The 19,235-nt window shown below is 39.4% G+C and overlaps 1 protein-coding gene across 3 annotated transcripts in view; it reads left to right on the top strand.

The window, feature by feature from the left end:
* Positions 1–19,235, top strand: part of PRORP (protein only RNase P catalytic subunit) — a 131,597-nt gene that overhangs the window by 132 nt on the left and 112,230 nt on the right. The window contains exons 1-4 of one of the 3 annotated variants that reach the window (XM_025870167.2): positions 18–368; positions 737–2,012; positions 4,012–4,059; positions 4,542–4,674. In XM_025870167.2, coding sequence (XP_025725952.1) covers positions 1,021–2,012; positions 4,012–4,059; positions 4,542–4,674 — 1,173 coding nt within the window. In that variant the 5' untranslated portion in view covers positions 18–368; positions 737–1,020. Of the gene's footprint in view, positions 1–17; positions 2,013–4,011; positions 4,060–4,541; positions 4,675–19,235 lie in introns of those variants that run through there. The other 2 variants (XM_025870168.2, XM_073895082.1) reach the window with 2 other exon arrangements.

A 19,235-nucleotide genomic window follows, 5' to 3' on the forward strand; every position in this document is an offset into this window, starting at 1 on the left:
ACAGGACAAGGAAGACCCCGTTTTTATTTCTTTAACTTGGGACTTTGGCGCGTGTGTACCACGTGATTCAGGAGACCTATGGCGTTTCCGGCCCGAGGAAGAGATTTTTTTTTTTTTTTTTTGCTTCACAATTTCTTTTCATTGCTCACTGCGGATATCTAAAGGCCCTAAAGTTTCCCTGAACATAGCAGACGTTTTCAACAGCCCCTTTTGCCACAAACAGCTTCAAAATTGTCTTTTTATCGCCGTCAGGCCCGGCGGAACGCCTCCGCGAGGTTCAGCCACGCCCCGTAGCCGGGGCCCTCGCGGTGCATTGTGGGCGCGGTAGTTCGGCAGTGCTTATGGTTGCCTTAAGCGTGAGTGCTGAGGTGAGTTGTTGAATGGAGTGAACTTCGTTTCTGATCGGTCGGTACACGGCCGGCACTGCCCTTCGTGGACCTTCTTTCCTTACCTGAATTGTCAGTTCGGCTCTCTCCCCACCTCTCCCGCCCTCATATCATCACCTGACGCGTTTAGCGGCCTGAGAGGATTGTTATGCCGGCCCAGGGCTCCCAGATTTTGGCTTTTCGTCGTTGCCCATGCTGCTCCTAGGTCTGGGGTTGGGGACACTTGGTAGCCGTTTTCGACTTTGCGCCTCTCCTTCAGCAAGGCTCCCATGGGATTCTAACTCTTTTTCAAGGGCATTTGTGATCCACGCGAAGCAAACTGGACGGACCTTCTTGTGCTTTTTCCTCAGGTTCACAGATTGGAATATATCAGGCACCGGAGGATTCCTGCCCTGTCCCGGGGTTCTGGGACTTGCGACCGAGGTCGGATGTCCCGGGATGGTTGTTAATGGAGAGAACTCAGCAGGCTTCGTTGTATTAATTAGCCTCAAAAGCAGATCCTTGATTTGTCTGTGAGAAACAAAATCATCTTTTAAGAAGTTGTGCTTCGATTCTCCGCCCACACTCCCAATTCCTTAATTATGTTGCAGAAGTAGGGGCTTTTTTAACGTCTATCTGGTATTGATCTCACTGCATGATGATGGCTTTCTGTTTCACTGGTGTTCGAAGCTTTCCTAAGCTTTGGAAGAGCAACCCATACCTTGGCCTAAGCCCAGGACACTCTTATCTCTCTCTCTTTCTCAAAGACTGTTATGGCATCCGGAACCAACAGAAGTGGTTTTCTGTTAAAACAGTGTCTGCACAAAATACTAAAGCAGTGAATCTGCTGACTGCCAAGGCCAGATATCTCAGGAAAGGAGGTGAAGGCAGTAATATGCAAGTTTCTTCTGAGTCCCACCTTTTTGCAGCTGGAGCGGCTAAGAAGAGATCAGAGATGAATCCTCATAAGGAAGATCATGCCTTGCCACCTGTGAGGAACAGTATTCAACTCCCAACAAAACCTTTGAATTCAGAAGAGTGGGATAAACTCAAGGAAGATTTCAAAGGAAAGGCTAAATTTGAAAGTTGGATCATTTCTCAAATGGCCCACTCCCATAGCTCTGTAGATGTGGCCAAATCTCTGTTAGCCTGGGTAGCTGCAAAAAACAATGGTATTGTAGGCTATGATTTGCTGGTCAGGTATTTGTATCTCTGCGTCTTTCATAAGCAGACATCGGAAGTTATTGATGTCTATGAGATCATGAAAGCCAGATACAAGAGATTAGAATCTGAAGGGTATACTCTCCTCATCCAGGGATTAGTCCACTCAGACAGATGGAAAGAGGCCTTGCTGCTGTTAGAGGATGTCAAAAAAGTCATGATCGCTTCAAGAAAGAACTACAATGACTGTATAGAGGGAGCCCTCCTTCATCAAGATGTAAACCTAGCTTGGAATTTGTATCAGGAATTGTTAGGTCATGATCTTATTCCTATGATGAAAACCTTAAAGGCATTTTTTGATTTTGGAAAAAATATAAAAGATGATCAGTATTCAAACAAGCTACTTGACATTCTTTTGTATCTAAGAAATAATCAACTGTATCCTGAGGAATCATTTGCACAGAGTATAAAAACATGGTTTGAGAGGTAATTTTGATCTTTCTTTATATGTACGTTTTTATTTTAATACGTCTACCTAAAAGCAGCCACCTCCTTTTTTTGTTGTTGCTGAGAATTACTCTATTCAGATTATACTTCTTTCCTTCTCTCAGATTTGTTTCCCTTTAAAGACAACATTTTGGGACGCCTGGGTGGCTCATTTTAAGCATCTGCCTTCAGCTCAGGTCATGATCCCAGGATCCTGGGATTGAGTCCCACATCCGGCTCCTTGCTCAATGGGGAGCCTGCTTCTCCCTCTGCTTTCCACTTCCCTTGCTTGTGCTCTCTCACTCTCTCTCTGGCAAATAAAATCCTTAAAATTTTTTTTAAAAATTAAAAAAAAAGACAAAATTTTCTTTCTCTTTAAAAAAAGTAGTAGCATAAACAAGTTCTATTCTCCATCACATTAAAGGGAAATTATCAAGCACTTGTATGTTTTCATGTATTTTTTTTTCTTTGTGGAAGGATCATCTGTTTTTTTCTGAGGTGTTCGCCATGTACTTACAAATAGCACTTGTGGCTGGAGTTCATAGCAAGAAAACTGGAGCTGTCTTTGGGTCATATTAGTATTTAAGAAGTTCTTCTGAAGCCTAGTGACTGGTGTCTGTTTAATCTATGCATTTCATTAACTTGGATTGTTAGAGGAGATGGGGGACCCTGATCAGACATGATATGCAGGTGTTAAGAATGGAAAATCTCATTGTTCCAGTTCATTTTGGATCTTTCCTTCATCCAGCTGCTCTCTCCAAGGCTCTCTGCTTTCTCTTTGCTTTTATTCATGTTAGTGGCTCTGTGCCTATTTATTGTTTCAGTCTTTTTTTTTTTTTAAGATTTTATTTATTTATTTAACAGACAGACAGATAGCAAGAGAGGGAATACAAGCAGGGGAAGTTGGAGAGGGAGAAGCAGGCTCCCCACCGAGCAGGGAGCCCGATGCGATGCGGGGCTTGATCCCAGGACCCTGGGATCATGACCCGAGCTGAAGGCAGACTCTTAACGACTGAGCCACCCAGGTGCCCCTATTGCTTCAGTATTTTATTCACTTATTTCTTCACCACTAATTTGTTTCAGGCTCTTTTCCTAAAAACTTAACTCCTTTTCTGTTTTTCTCATTTCAATTATATATTCTCTTTACAGATCTTTGAAGTAGCAACCATGCTTAATTATCTTATTTAACAAATTTATTGAATGTTACTGGAGGGGCTAAGTTGTGAAAACCTTGAATGCCAGGGATTTTGGATTTTACTCTGTTACCTTGGAGTAGAGTTTTAGAAAGGTAACTGCCAACACACACACACACAAAGGTTGGAGAGGGATTAAGATTGGAAATAAGATCTATTTGGAGGCAATTGTAGGTTTGAATGAGAGATGATGAGATCTTGAGTTAAGAACTAGGGAAGGAGAGAAGGCAATTGAATCAATAGAAGCTGATAGTAGTCTATGTAAGAGGAAAGAAAGGATAAGTTGATTGAGCAAATAAATCAAGTAGTTTTGAATGCCTCCATTTGGCTAGGCACTGTGGGTGTTTGGTGATATAAGATCTATTATGATGGCATTCACAACCTAATTGGGAATATAATACTTGACAGTTTATAGTAGTGCATAAGAAGATAGTATAAGGGAAGAAATTACTTTGGGGAGAAACAATCTCTGGTAGCTCTATGGAGAAGGTTAGAGTTGCATTTGATTTATAGGTTACACTATTAATGTCAGCTACTGGGTCCCCTGTAGGCAGATTTAGATGTGAAGATGAAGGTTGGATGACCAAAGGAGAAGTGAAGGGAAGAAGGAGGTCCACAGTAGGGTACCATTATCTCCTTAGCCCTGTCACAGTATATCACCCACTCTTCTAATTAAACCATTCTAGGGAAGTATCCTGAACTTTTCAGAGCTCTTGCCTGCTGAGTTTCTAAATAAAATGCCTATCTTTCAGTTCTGTAGGAATCTGACCTCCTGATGATCTGGTTTTGCAATCTTTTTTTTGTAGTGTTCCCGGAGAACAATGGAAAGGACAGTTCACAACAGTCGGGGAAAGGTAAAGGCCAGTATTTAATTTTTAACTTGCTTGATGTGGGTTTAGTACGTTTTGTTGCTATTGATCAAAAATTTTTAAAGAATACATTAGAGATAGGATAATTAAGAGAGTACCCAAGAAAAAAATCCATGTTTTGCATATGGAGAATTTTCAGTGCTCGAAATGTTTTTCCCATAAAGTGGTGTGAGCCTTGTGTGAAGCCTCGGAGATATTTTCCTCTACAGATTTGGGATCCAGTTGTGTTTTGAGAATGAATTTAAAAACTCTATCTGGGTGCCCAACCATCTACTTTTTTGGGTTTTCTGGCACACTTAATGTGTGTTATTGTTAGGTTTATAAAAAATTGGATGCATGTGATGATCACAAAGATTATAATGTTCTTTTTTTTCATTACTCTTCAATTTCCTCTTGTCCTAGGATTATTCATTTTAGAAAAAGTTTTTTTCCAGGAAAACATTTAACACAAACTATTGTAATTACAGCGGTCAGTGTTTGGGCTGTGCAAAAACCATGGAGTCTATTCACCTGAGTCCAGAAGAGTATGAATTTCTTAAGGGCAAAATCATGAGGGATGTGATAGATGGAGGTGATCAGTACAAAAAGACAACACCTCAGGTGAGTCCTGAACAGGTTTTATTCCTTTTGTGGATTGCTTGTCTAGAATAGGAATTGGCAATTTTTTTCTGTAAAAGACCGAATAACGAATATTTTAGGCTTTGTGGGCCATATGGTCTCTGCTGCAACTTTTCTACTCAAAATACAGTACATAAGTGAATGAGCATGGCTGTGTTCCATTAAACTATATTTATGAAAATACACTGTGTGCTGGATTTGGCCTGCTGGCTACAGTTGCCAACCTTTAGGAGACTGCTTTAGAATTTAGCAGAATAATTGGGGTAGACTATCATCCATCTATTGGAGTCAGTCCTGTTTTATCTAGGCATAGGTCCACTTAAGCCAAAGAGATAGGTGCTCATTTTTTTCTCTAAGTACTTCCAAAAAACTGTGTTCAGTAACTCCCATGAAAACATGGTTTCATGTTTTGTAATTCCTATCTTTTGTAATATCCTATCTCTAATGTATTCTTAAAAAATTTTGATCAGTAGCAACAAAACCTACAACTTCTCTGATGAAAAGAGTTTAAGGTAGCTTAACAAATTTTTTTCCAGATTTTCTTAGTATTGAATTTGATTCTGTAAGTCATCTTTAATAGCTTCATTTTGCTAATCTTTAGTACTTTATACTGGTTTATTAAGATTACGTTGAAGAACTAAAATGCTTTTACCTTGGGGAAAGGTCGCTTATTATCTTAGTAAATGCTTTTTCTTCAAGGTACCAAATAAAAACAAGAAGTGAACATTGTTCTGCCTTCTTACCTTGACTGAAAATTTTCACAGAATGCCCTTAGATCATATGAAGACCTTTAATCTTCAAAATAAAGTCAAAATATGGTCCATAAAAACATTAGCTTCATTTTATGGAATAACTTTTAGCTGATTTTATTGATAAAATTAGAGTTGAGACTTATTAAGTGATGCTAAGTACTTTACATTCATTATCTTATATCTTATTTAATCCTTATAACCACCCTATATGGTACTATTTTATTTCTCTTTTACAGATAGAATGATTGAGACTTTGGGAGATTAAATCTGCCCAAGGACACCACACTATAAAATCTAGGTCTGACTGACCCCAAAACCTTTGCTGTCACACTCTAGTGCCTTTCACTGTTTGAAAAGTTCCAGTGGCAATCCATAGTTCCATATATACCTGACAGCCAGCTGGTTGTAGCAGCTCTTAATGCTTTAGGAATTTCTGCCAGCTGAAATATGATTTGAACAGATAAATTTCCTTTCTCTCATCAAACATCTATTGGACACTTATGTGTATTTTCTGAAGTAGATGTTAAGATAGATGCAAGGTTGTGTACAGCTCATGCTGTTTGTTACCAAAGACTTAAACATTTCTGTTGTGGACTAAAAAGTCTTCCCACCTTTCAACTTTTTATTTAATAAAAAGAAAAAAATGAAAGAATAGCACAATGGACACTTACATACTCTTCATTTTGAGTAACCAGTTGTTAGTACGCCACTTATGCTTTCTCTCTGTATGTTTTTGTGAACTATTTAAAGGTAGGTTGTAGACATATGACCTTAAATATTTCAGCTTATATCTTCTAAGAATAAGAAAATTCTATAATTGAATACCATTATCACATTTCAGAACCTTAACATTAATTCAGTGTCATTTAATAAAAGGCACATATTCAAATTTTCCCAGTTGTCCCCCTGAAATGTATTTTGTAACCTTTTCCCCCTCTGACCCAGGATTCAATCAAGATGTACTCATCGCTTTTGGCGGTTATGTCTCTCTAAATTGAGAACAGCTCCTCCCCACACTGCCTTTTTAAATTTTTATGACTGATTTTTTTGAAAAGTCTAGGTGTTTTGTCTTGTACAGGGCTTCTCAAACTTTGTACCTATGAATCACTTAAAGATCTGGTTAAAATGTAAATTATGATTCAGTTGTCTGGAGGGGGGTCCTGAGAGTCTATTTTGAACAAGCTCCCAAATGATGTGGTTCCGGTCTTTAGATGACATTTTGAGCAGTAAGACTGTGCACTAATTGATTGTTTTCTCCTCCATTAATTCAGTATAACAGCTCTTGGGTATACACTGCGTGGGTGATGCTGTGTGCTTATTGCCGCAGAGCAGCCACATAATGTCAGGTTATTCTCACTATTGATGCTAAGTTCCATCACTTGATTACGAGGGCAACCGCCAGATATCTCCATTGTAAAGGTACATTTTCCCTTGGTAATCTTTGTAATTAAAAATAAAGTAACCTGTGGAGTAATACGTGAGGCCAGTGCAGATGTCCTGTCATTCTTGCAGATATCCTGTTAACTCTTCACCCAGTGTTTTTCGCATCATGGAGATGGTTTCTACTTTGGGAGGTTGTAAAGCGTTGATTTTCTAGTTATTTCATTCCTTCGACATTTATTAACTGGTATTCTATAAAAGATTTCTCTCTCTCTCTCTTTTTTTTGGAGCTCCTGCTTTTTATTTTTTTAATTACGTTTTCTAGACATAAGGACTTTTTTTTTCTTTTTTTGATTAATTGTGTTAGAATCCGTCCATTACCATCATCATTCTTTTTGATGCTCAAATTATCCCGGATTTATCCTTTGGGAGCCCCTTCAAGCCAGCTCCTGTGTCTTTTTGACATTTCCTCCACTACCCTATCAGTTGTTTGTTTTTTTTTATAAATTTTATTTATTTATTCATGAGAGAGAGAGAGGCAAAGGGAGAAGCAGAGGGAGAAGCAGGCTCCCCACTGAGCAGGGAACCTGATATAGGACTCGATCACAGGACCATGTAATCACAACCTGAGCCAAAGGCAGATGCTTAATGGACTGAGCCACCCAGGCGCCCATTATCCCCAGTTTTTGCACTTCTCTTATTTCTGGCACAGGATATTCCAGGTTCTCACCTTGAAGTGCTTCTGTCCCAACGATGGAATCATAAATTGAATACTTTTGTTTGATACCTCTCAATGGTTAAACATTGCTATAATTCCTTTTTAATGTATATCACTTTAATTCTCATTTAATGGAGGTAAAATTTGTTAGTTTTCTCTGTTGGCAAAGACTTAAGAGTGTTACACTGTTAAGAGGAGTTGCAGGCTCCAGACTATGGTGAGAATAGCAAAGAGTAGTCATATATCTAATTACTGTAATTCACAGAGCAACTGGATATATTCACAGAAAGACTGGAACATTTTAGGTCAAGGGAAATTATTTTCTCTTTCCAGGTATGCTTCCCTTTCTCCCCACTGAAGGTCTCCAATCCTGTATTGCATGTCTTGTCACGCCTTTCACCTTCAGGCTATTAACTTAACATAATAATAATAATTGCTGCCATTTGTGAAATGATTGCCGTATGTCAGGCACTTATAGATCTGTTACACTCAAAACAACCTTGCAAAGATATCACCATTTTGAATATGGGGAAGCTCAGGATAAGCAGTGTATCCATGGGTAAAGAGCAGCAAAGAAAGTCATAGATGTGGTTGGCTTGTTCAGGGTTTGGTTTTTGTGGTATCAGTGAGGTAGAAGGGGCAAGGATGGACCCAGAACACTGCTGGTGGATTGGAGTAGAAGCAACTCTTTTTCTGGGACTAGAGGAAAGGAATTAGGATAGTGGACAAGTTAAGTGTGTCGGTGCAGCAAAGACTTGAAAACATATATTCACATCTCTTAATTTCTCTGAAGAGCCTGAGGTAAATCGGTCATTTGAAGGTGAGAGAGAATATGCTAGCCTAAGCCTAAGGGACCTTGAGGAGAGTTTTAAGCTTTGCAAGTTTGGATTATTTGTGAGAGGACTGGGGAAAGTATTGCTGGGTGATGCTGAAGGCCCAGCTGGGGCCAGAGCATAAGTTTGTAATGGCATTGAGCTGTGAGACAGTTTCAGCAGTCCTGGGCCATCCACGTATAGGAATGGAGAGGGCAGATAGATGGGATGGTACAGGACTTTGCTAGTCTGGTACAGTTGGAGAACAGGAGTTGAGGGTATAGGTGAGAGGATAGTGCAATGAAGGGACCGTGAGACCAAGCTTGATAGGAAGTAAAGATGGGTAGGAGCTCGTGGATTAGGAGACAGTAGAGATAAAAGTGGATTGGAGGCTCGTGGAAGTTGAAGAGCGAGCATGAGAGGAGTGAGAATGACAAGCAGGAGATTTTGATCAGTGTATATTAGAGGTTAGATTTCAGAGGTAGAGTGCTCTGCAGTGATGACAAAGTCCAGAGTGTGAGAGTTAAGTAGATGAAGAAACAGAGCCGAAAGTGCTAGTTGGTTGTCCACAAATTTATTGAAAGTGTCTGTATGATAATTTTTTAAAAATAATAATTGTAGCCATGTTTACAGATTGCTTCCCAGGTGCCAGGTAATGTGCCTTGTTACTTAGGCTGGTGATGAAGAACTGAGTCAGGTGGCAAATTCTTGAGAAATGTAGAAGTGCCTGGGGTGACACAAGGTGCTAGCAAAGAGGAGGAGTCAGCAAACTATGGCCTGCAGAGCAAATCCAGCCCACTACGTGTTTTTATAAATAAAGTTTTATTGGAACACAGCCAAACTCATTCATTTATGTATTGTTGGTGGCTGCTTTTCCCTTGCACAATTGGGTACATATACAAGAGACCACGTGGCTCATAAAACCTAAACTGTTTACTGTCTGGCCCTTTCCAGAAACAGTTGCTGACCCCTGGTATGAGGTGAGGAGTGGAGACATAGTGACTTTGAAAAATTTTTTTTTTCGATTTTATTTATTTGCGAGAGAGAGACAGAGATAGTGAGAGAGCACAAGTGGGGAGGAGAGGAAGAAGCAGGCTCCCCACAGAGCAGGGAGCCCGATGCGGGACTCGATCCCAGGACCCCGGGATCATGACCTGAGCCGAAGGCAGACGCTTAGCCGACTGAGCCACCCAGGCACCCGAGACATAGTGACTTTGAAGAAGCAGTGGGTACTAGAAGAGGGCCTCTTTGTCCTCAGTCCTGTAGCATGCTTTGAGAGAATGCATTACTTAAGAACTAAGTAACTAGGAAGTTATTGATAACTTTAGGAAGAGCAGTTTCAGCCGTACACTGGGGGCCAAAGCCAGCCAAGTTAGAGCAACTCGGTGAACACACATTGAGCGTAAACTATACTTCTGAGAAGTTTAGATGAAAATAAGAAGCAATGGGATAGTTGTGGCTGGAGGATGGTAGAAATCAAGGGAGGATGTAGGGATGTGGGAGAGACTTGTGCATGTTTAGGTGATGAAGAAAGGGTGTCAGTAAAGGTAAACATGTCAAATAAGCAGGACAGGTAGGGGAGAGAATGGATGATGAATGAGCAAGGTTCAGAAGTAGGAGGGGCTGCCAAAAAGAGCGCAAATGTGGGAAGTTAGAAAGGAGAGGCCTCATTTGAGACTGTAGAAAAGAAAGTGAAGATGGGTGTAGATATAAATATATCGGTGGAGGGAGAGAAGTTTGAAGGAAATGACATCTGTGTTAAATGGGTACAAGGTGAGAGGTTGGAGTCAAGTAGAAAGTCTAGTTGACACCAGATGGGAGTCTGTTCAACACTAGAGACAGGGAAGAAAGTTTGGGATGGTTGTTAAGAAAGAATTGGGGAGATGCTAACTCCAGGCAGGATTGTGACAGGGGGTGGGTGCTGAGATTTGAATCAGTAATTTGTAGACTTGACTTTACATGAATGTATGATTTAATATTTTTCTGACAGGGCTTGGCTCACCTGGAATGGTAGTAGTAGTGAAGACAAAATGTAGCATTGGCTCAGATTTTGGGTTTGTTGGTGAGGTGTGACAGTATGATGAGGAGCAAGGGAAACTCGTTCGTTCTGACAGAGTGGTTAACATGATTGCTATGGCGCTCAGATTATATGGGGAAGGAGGGAAGGCCAGAGAGCACTGTCTAGGAGAGTTCAAGGGACCAGCAGTCTCAGTGTGGGGTAGAAGAAAAGATTTAGTGGGAGCAAAGGAAAGAATACTAGAAGGCTGAGGTTAGAGAGCAGGTGAAATCTTTGAGGCTAAGATTTGACAGGAAGAGCCATTCCAGGCCCTGGCCAGAACCAGTGTCCAACTGTCAGGGTTTGGCATGCACCCCAGGGTAAAGTTTAGCTCCAGAGTATCATTTCCCAAAGATTTTTCATCTCTTATTTTGTTTTTGCTCACCGTTTGTATTAATCTGTTGGGGCTGCTATAATAGAATATCACAAACTGGATGGTTTAAACAACAGAAATTTATTTTTGCACAGTTCTGGAAGCTAGATGTCCCAGATCAAGGTGTTGGCAGGTTTGGTTTCTCTTGAGGCTTCTCTTTTGACTTGCAGATCACCCCCTTCTTGTTTTATCCTCATATGGACTTCCTCTGTGCTTGAGCATCCCAGGTATCTCTGTCCGGCACACCAGTCAAATTGGATTAAGGCCCGTCCTTATGACCTCATTTTACCTTAATCACTTCTTTAAGGGCTTTATCTCCAAATGCAGTCACATTCTGCAGTGCTTGGGGCTAGGACTTCAACATATGAATTCTGAGGTGGTCAAAGTTCAGTCTATGACACCATTCATTGCATTATATATTAAAACTATATCGTGTTCAGCATTTTAAATTATTTTGTGCTGGGAGCAAGTAGCTGGAATGGACTTCAATACTGCTTTCTAAATCTTGCTTATAATTTAGGAATGTGAGGTATAAATCAAGGAGTAAATATCACATCTTTGTCTACTTTAAAAAAAGTATGATGTGAGCTGACTTCCCTAAGCACCTAAAATGAGAATTATCAAAATTATTTCAGGCTTAGGGCCACTTGGGTGGCTCAGTAAGTTAAATGTCTGCCTTTGGCCCAGGTCATGATCTCAGGGTCCTGGGAATGAGCTCTGCATCAGGCTCCCTGCCCAGCAGAGAGTCTGCTTCTCTCCCTCTTCTCCCTCTGCTCCACCCCCCCATGCTCTCTCTCTGTCTCTCTCAAATAAATAAATAAAATCTTTACAAAAATTATTTCAGGCTTATATGTTTTAATCAAATAGAACTCTTTTGTTCAAAACGAAGTAAATGAGATGGCACACTCTGATGAAGTGGATTTCAACCTTGGCTGCTGGTTAGGATAGTACAGGAGATGCCTAAAAATTAATGATACCTGCACTCCACCCCCTCGAGATTTTGGTTTTAAGTGTACAGTTCAGTGATATTAAGTACATTCACATTGTTGTGTAACCATCACCATCATCCATCCCCATAACTCTTTTCATCTTATAAAACTGAAACTATACCTATTAAACAGTAAATCCCCATTCTCTCCTTCCTCCCAGCTGCTGGCAACCACCACAATACTTCCTATCTTTATGATTTTGACTACTGCAAGTATCTTATATAAATGGACATATTTGCCTTTTTAACTGGGTTATTTCACTTACCATAATGTTCACAAGGTTTATCCACATAGCATTTTGCAGAATTTCCTTCCTTTTTAAGGCTGAATAATATGCCATTGTATGTATATACCATATTTTATTTATCCAAGTGTCAGTGGACACTTGGGTTGATTTGACATTTTAGCTATTGTGAAATGCTGTTTATGAGCCTGGACTACAGATATCTCTTTGAGACCTTGCTTGCAATTCTTTTGGGTATATAGGGTTATTGCTGCATCATGTGCTAAATCTATCTTTAATTTTTTGAGGAACTGTGTTCCACAGTGGCTGCACTGTTTTACATTCACACCAACAGTGCACAAGGGTTCCAATATCTCCACATCCTTAACCAACACGTACTGTTTTCTGTTGTTGTTTTTTTTTAATAGTATCTATTCTAATGGGTGTGAGGTAACATCTCATTATAGTTTTGATTTGTATTTCCCTAATGGTTAGTGATGTTAAGCATCTTTTCATGTGCTTATTGGCCATTTGTGTATCTTTGGAGAAATGTCTATTCCATTCCTTTGCCCATTTTTGAACTGGGTTTTTGTTTTTTGTTGTTGAATTTTAGGTGGTCTCTATATATTTTGGATATCAGTCTCTTACTAGGTAATACGATTTACAAATATTTTTTCCCATTCTGTGGGTTGTCTCTTTACTCTGTTGATAGTGTCTTTTGATGTGTGAACCTTTTTAAATATTGGGAAGTCCAGTTTGTTTATTTTTATTACCATGTGTCTCTGGTGTCATATCCAAGAAAAGTGTTGTCAAATTCAATGTCATGCAGCTTTTGTTCTGTTTTCTTCTAAGAGTTTTACTCTTTTAGGTCTTATATTTGATTTGATTCATTTGAGTTCATGTTTGTATATGGTGTTAGGTAAGGGTCCAACTTCATTCTTTTGCATGTCAGTATCTAGTTTTCCCAGCACCATTTGTTGAAAAGACTGTCCTTTCCCCATTGAATGGTCTTGGCACCCTTGTCAGAAATCATTTGACCATACATGAGATGTTTTGGGTTTGTGTCTATTCTGTTGGTCTATATGTCTGTTTTTCTGCCAGTACTACACTTTTTTGGGGGCGGTTGGATTTTATTTATGAGACAGAGAGAGAGCTAGAGAGAGAGAGAGGGAGCTCAAGCAGGGGGAAGAGCAGAGGGAGAGGGACAAACAGACTTCATGCTGTGGAGTCTGATACGGGGCTGGTTCTCAAGACCTTGAGTCATAACCCAAGCCAAAATCAAGAGTTGGACCCCTAACTGATTGAGCCACCCAGGTGCCCCTGGTACTACACTGTTTTGATTACTGTAGCTTTGTTGTAAGTTTTAAAATCAGGAAGTGTGAGTTTTGTTCTTTTTTAAGATTGTTTTGGTTATTCAGGGTCCCTTGAGATTCCATCAATTTAGGATGAGTTCTTCTATTTCTGCAAAACATATCATTTGGATTTTGATAGGGATTGCATTGAACTTGTAGATTGCTTTGTGTAGTATTGATGTTTTAACAATATTAAGTCTTCCAATCCATGAATATGGGATGTGTTTCCATTTATTTATCTTTAATTTCTTTCAGCAATCTTTTGTAATTTGTAATGTTTTTTACCTCCTTGGTTAAGTTACTTCCTAAGTATTTCATTCTTTTTGATACTATTGTAAATAGAATTGTTTTTGTCATTTATTTTTTAGATTGTTCATTGTTAATAGAAGTGTAACCAAATTTTGTATGTGGACTTTGTAACTTGCTACTTTGCTAAATTGATTTATTCTAGCAGCTTTTTTTTTTTTTTTGGTGTGGAATCTTTAGGATTTTCTGGATATATGATCAAATCATCTGCAAACAAAGATAATTTTATCTTTCTTTCCAATTTGGGTGCTTTTTATTTCTTTTACTTGCTTAAATTGCTCTGGCTAGAACTTCCAGTATATGTTTAAATAGAAGTGGTGAGGGGCGCGTGGGTGGCTCAGTCATTGAGTGTCTGCCTTCGGCTCAGGTCATGATCCCAGGGTCCTGGGATCGAGCCCCACATCAGGCTCTGTGCTCCGAGGGAAGCCTGCTTCTCCCTCTCCCTCTCCCCCTGCTTGTGTTCCTGCTTTCGCTCTCTCTCTGTCAAATAAATAAATAAAATCTTAAAAAAAAATAGAAGTGGTGAAAGCAAGATTGGTCCTAATCTTAGAGGAAAAGCATTCATTCACCATTGAATATGATGTTTGCTGTAGGTTTTTCATATATGGCTTTTACACTGAGATAGTTTCCCTCTATTTCTAGTTTTCGGTTTTTTTAATCATGAAAGGGGGGTTTTATCAAATGCTTTTCTGCATTCAATTGAGATGATCATGTGTTTTTTTTCCCCTTCATTCTGTTGATGTGACCTATTGCACTGATTGATTTTCATATGTGGAACCATCCATGCATTCCAGAAATAGATCCCACTTAGTCATGCGGTGTGTGATCCTTTTAATATACTGCTGAATTTTGCTTGCTGGAATTTTGTTGAGGATTTTTTCATCAATGTTCATGGAGCATCTTGGTCTGTAGTTGTAGTGTCTCCCTGGCTTCAGTATCAGTGTAACACTGGCCTCAAAGAATGAGTTGGGAAGTAGTCTCTTCAATTTTTTGGAAAAGTTTGAGAATGATTGGTATTAATTCTTTAAATGTTTGGTAGAATTCACCAGTGAACCATCAGGTCCAGAGCTTTTGTTGTTGTTGGGAGATTTCTTTTACTGATTCTATCTCCTTACGACATATAGGTGTATTCAGATTTTCTTTTTCTTTGTGAGTATGCTTTGTTGTCTGAACCTCTGATCGAAAGCAGCAATCAGCAGAGCATAGATCCCCACTATTTGGAGGACGGATCCTTTTTGTCTGGCTCCCAAACAGGTATGCAAGCTGCTCTAGGATCATGGCGGTTGCCTGCCATGTGGCGTGGGGTGAGGCATAGGTAGCTGTTGCTGCACTAGGAGGTAAAACTGAACAAAATTAAGGACAGTTTCTTATCCAAGTCCTCCCCTGCAAGTTGCAAGCCTTCAACAGACTCCAGAGTCCCAAAATAGTTACATCAGTTTCTGTCAGTGTAATTGTTGTCTAGGTGGGAGAGATAGATTCTTGGAGTTTCCATCTCCACCATCTTCCCTTCAACTTGATGAGTTTTGACACATATATACCCCTGTGGAGCTGTCACCACAGTCAATATGATGAATATATCTATCACCTCCACAAGTTTCTTCATGCCACTTTGTAATGACTCCTGTACCTCGCTCTTGCTCCACCCCCCCAACCCCCAGGTAAACACCATAGAATTATACCGTATATAGTGGTTTTTGTCTTTTTTTTATATTCAGTACAATAATTTTGAGATTTCATCCATATTTTGTGTCTCAGTCATTTTTAGTCCCAAATAACATTCCATTGGGTGGCTATACCACAACTTGTAAATTTATTCACCTATGGATGGACATTTGGGTTATTTCCAGTTTGGGGCTATTAAAAATATAGTTAATAAGAACATTCTTATAGAAGTCTTTGTACTTTGTGCTTCTGTGTTTATTTACTAGGGATGCTGTAACAAATTGCTATAAACTGGTGGCTTAAACAACAGACATCTATTTTCTCATAGTTTTGGAGGCTAGAAGTCCAAAATCAGGGTATTGACATGGCCATGCTCCTTCTGAAGGCTCTAGGAAAGAATCCTTACTTCTTTTTTCCTAAAGCTTCACAAGCTCCAAACTTTTGGTATCCTTGGTTTTTCTGGGCTGTTAGCCATATTTCTTCACTCTCTGCCTCTTCTCTGTATGCCATCTCTTCCCATGAGCACATCAGTCATTAGATTTAAGGCCCACCTTATTCCAGTACGATCTCATCTTAACTAATTACATCTGCATCCAGATAAGGCCACATTCTGGGTGGACATGAATTTCAGAAGGGATACTAACCCACTACAACTTTTCTTTCTCTTGGGTACGTATCTAGCAGTAAAATGATTGGGTCTTATGGTGGGTGTGTGTGTAGCTTTTTAAGAAACTGCCAAACCATTTTCCAAAGTGATGTCCCATTTTACATTTCTACCAGCAGTATATGAATATTACAGTTGCTCCATATCCTGGTCAGCACTTACTATGGTCAGTCTCTTTACCTTTAGCCACTCTAATGGGTTTGAAGTAGTATCCCATCATGGTCTTAATTTACATTTTCCTAATGTCTGATAATGTTGAGCATCTTTTTATGTGCTTAATTGCCATCTATGTATCTTCTTTGGTGAGATGCCTGTTTAGATCTTTTGCCCATTGTTAAAATTGGGTTGCTTTCGGGGTGCCTGGCTGGCCCAGTCGGTGGGGCATGCAACTCTTGATCTTGGAGTTGTGGGTTTGAGCCCCCTGTTGGGTGTAGAGATTACTTAAAAAATAAAATCTTAAAAAAAATGTGTTGCTTTCTTATTATTTAGTTGTAACAGTTTATGTATTCTAGCTAAACTCCTATGTCAGATATGTCTTTGGCAAATATCTTCTCTCAGTCTGTGGCTTGCCTTTCATTTTTATAAAATAGAGATTCTGATTTAATTCCTCTGGTTTTGGGGCCCAGACAATCAGGATTTTCAAAAGCTCCCAGGTGATTTTATAATGCAGCCCAGGGTCGAGAACCACTGCTTTTAATGTGAGGTTTTGGTTTATGACCATACCACCCTGAACGCACCCCATCTTGTCTAATGTGAGGTTTTGAGGAGCCCTAATGTATGTATGGCAGCATCTTTTCTACAGGATAATTTTGGGAGAAAACCTCACAGTCATTTTAGTTTTTCTGGTTTAAACCTTTGTTTACTGTACTTAGACATCACAGCCAGCAGATGGCAATAGTACAACATGTAAAAATTATTCTAGGTTTTTATAGCCTGATCAATCAGGTTAAAGGATTTGGCAAGCTTCTTTTACTACTAAACTGAAAGATATCTATGCCGTTTTGAAGTCTGGTTAGTGATAGCAGATAAAGAGGGGAGCTGTATATGTGAATTTTAAGTGAACAAAGCAGAACTCCAAATAGCATGCATGTCCTACTGATTTAACTATATGAAACTAATCGAGAGAACATCAGTGAAGATCAAAAAGTGCGTTTTAGCTATGTGGATACTGTTAGTTTAATATTAGCAAGATTTTCCCCCCTTATTTTTCTTCGTTCTTAGCAATAAATTACATTACAGTCAGATTTTTTTTTTTAATTCAACTGTTAAGGTATGAGTTCAATTCTTTCTTTAATCTTTTTATTAGGGAAAATTTCAAACATATGTTAAAGGAGAGACTAGTATAACAAACTCCCAGCTCAATGATTATTAACTCATAGCCATTCTTACTTCATTTATACCTCCACCTGTTCTTCCCTTGCCCCTCAGATTATTGTGAAGCAAATCTGATCTTAATCATTTGTCCTGTAAATTATAAATTCACTTCACTTGTTTCTCGTACCTTAAAAAATACTCCTTTGTAGAGTGATTTTTCTTAAAGCCTAACAAATACTTCAGAACAGCAAAAATCTCTACACCCAGTGTGGGTCTTGAACTTACAACCCCAATACGAAGAGTCACACACTCCGCTGACTGAGCCAGCCAGGTGCCCCAAGACCCTTTTACATTCTTTTTTTTTTTTTTAAGACTTTATTTATTTATTTGACAGAGAGAGAGAGAGAGAAGGAGAAGCAGACTCCCCACTGAGCAGGGAACCCAATGCAGGGTTCGATCCCAGGATCCTGGGATCATGACCTGAGCTGAAGTCAGACGCTTAACCAACTGAGCCACCCAGGCGCCCCAAGACCCTTTTACATTCTTAAAAATTAAGGACTCCTAAGAGCTTTTGTTTATGTGGGATTATTTCTATTGATAATTACTGGATTAGAAATTAAAACCAAGAACCTTTAAAAATATGTATTAATTTCTTTGAAATAACAATATAAAAACTATTACATGTTAATATAAATAACATTTCCTCAGTAATAACTGTTGTCCAAAACAAAAACAATCTGTAAAAAGAGAGACATTGTTACATGTTTGTAAATATCTTTAATTACATGGCTTAATAGAAGACAACTGAATTTTATAACTGTTTCTGTACTCAATCTGTTGTGTGTGATTTTGGCTGAAGCATACGAAAAAATGGAAGCTCAGAGATGTAAACACAGTTAGAAAAGGTGAGATGATTTTATTCACATTTTCAGATAATTGTGGTTATTCTTTGATATTATATCAAAACTCCACTGCACACTTGTGAGCAAATGAGAGTGAAAAAAGGAGATAACATGTTATTATTATAAAAATAGGTTATAACTGTACAGATTTCCTGAACCACAGCGTGAGAACCACTGCTTTAGAAATACTGTGCTATAGATGTAGTTTCCTTTTTCTCTCTCTTTGAAAGTTTAAGTAAAACTTATTTCTCTCAATTTTATTATACAAACATTAACAAAACAAGTTAAAACAAAGAGAACAGTCCCACTACTCAGCTTTTTGTGTCCAGCATATTTTCTATTTTTTGTCTTCTATTTTAGTTCTTTTTTTTAAATTAATTAATTATTTTAGAGAAAGAGAGCACAAGTGGGATGGGCAGAGGGAGAGGAGGAGAGGGTCTTAGGCAGACTCCCCCCACTGACTGCAGAGCCTCACACGGGCCTCCATCCCATGACTCTCAGATCATGACCTGAGCTGAAATCAAGAGTCAGATGGGGGCGCCTGGGTGGCTCAGTTGGTTAAGCGACTGCCTTCGGCTCAGGTCATGATCCTGGAGGCCCGGGATCGAGTCCCTCAGCGGGGAGTCTGCTTCTCCCTCTGACCCTCTTCCCTCTCGTGCTCTCTATCTCTCATTCTTTCTCTCTCAAATAAATAAATAAAATCTTTAAAAAAAAAAAGAGTCGGATGCTTGACCAACTGCACCACCTAGCCACCCTTTTAGTTCTTATTGAGACTTATTTCATCCCCACCTGTCACTTTCCTTTTTTTTTTTTAAGATTTTATTTATCTATTTGACAGAGAGAGTGAGGGAGTGCGCAAGCAGGAAGAGTGGCAGGCAGAGGGAGAGGGAGAAGCAGGCTCCCCACTGAGCAAGGAGCCAATGTGGGGCTCGATCCCAGGACCCTGGGATCATGACCTGAGCCAAAGGCAGATTCCCAACCAACTGAGCCACCCAGATGCCCCATCCATCTGTCACTTTCCAAAATGGAAGTGTTTTTGT

This window comes from Callorhinus ursinus, unplaced genomic scaffold (genome assembly GCF_003265705.2).
Source record: "Callorhinus ursinus isolate GAN/ISIS: 27379988/994484 unplaced genomic scaffold, GSC_fseal_2.0 scaffold8, whole genome shotgun sequence".
Taxonomy (NCBI): Eukaryota; Metazoa; Chordata; class Mammalia; order Carnivora; family Otariidae; genus Callorhinus; species Callorhinus ursinus.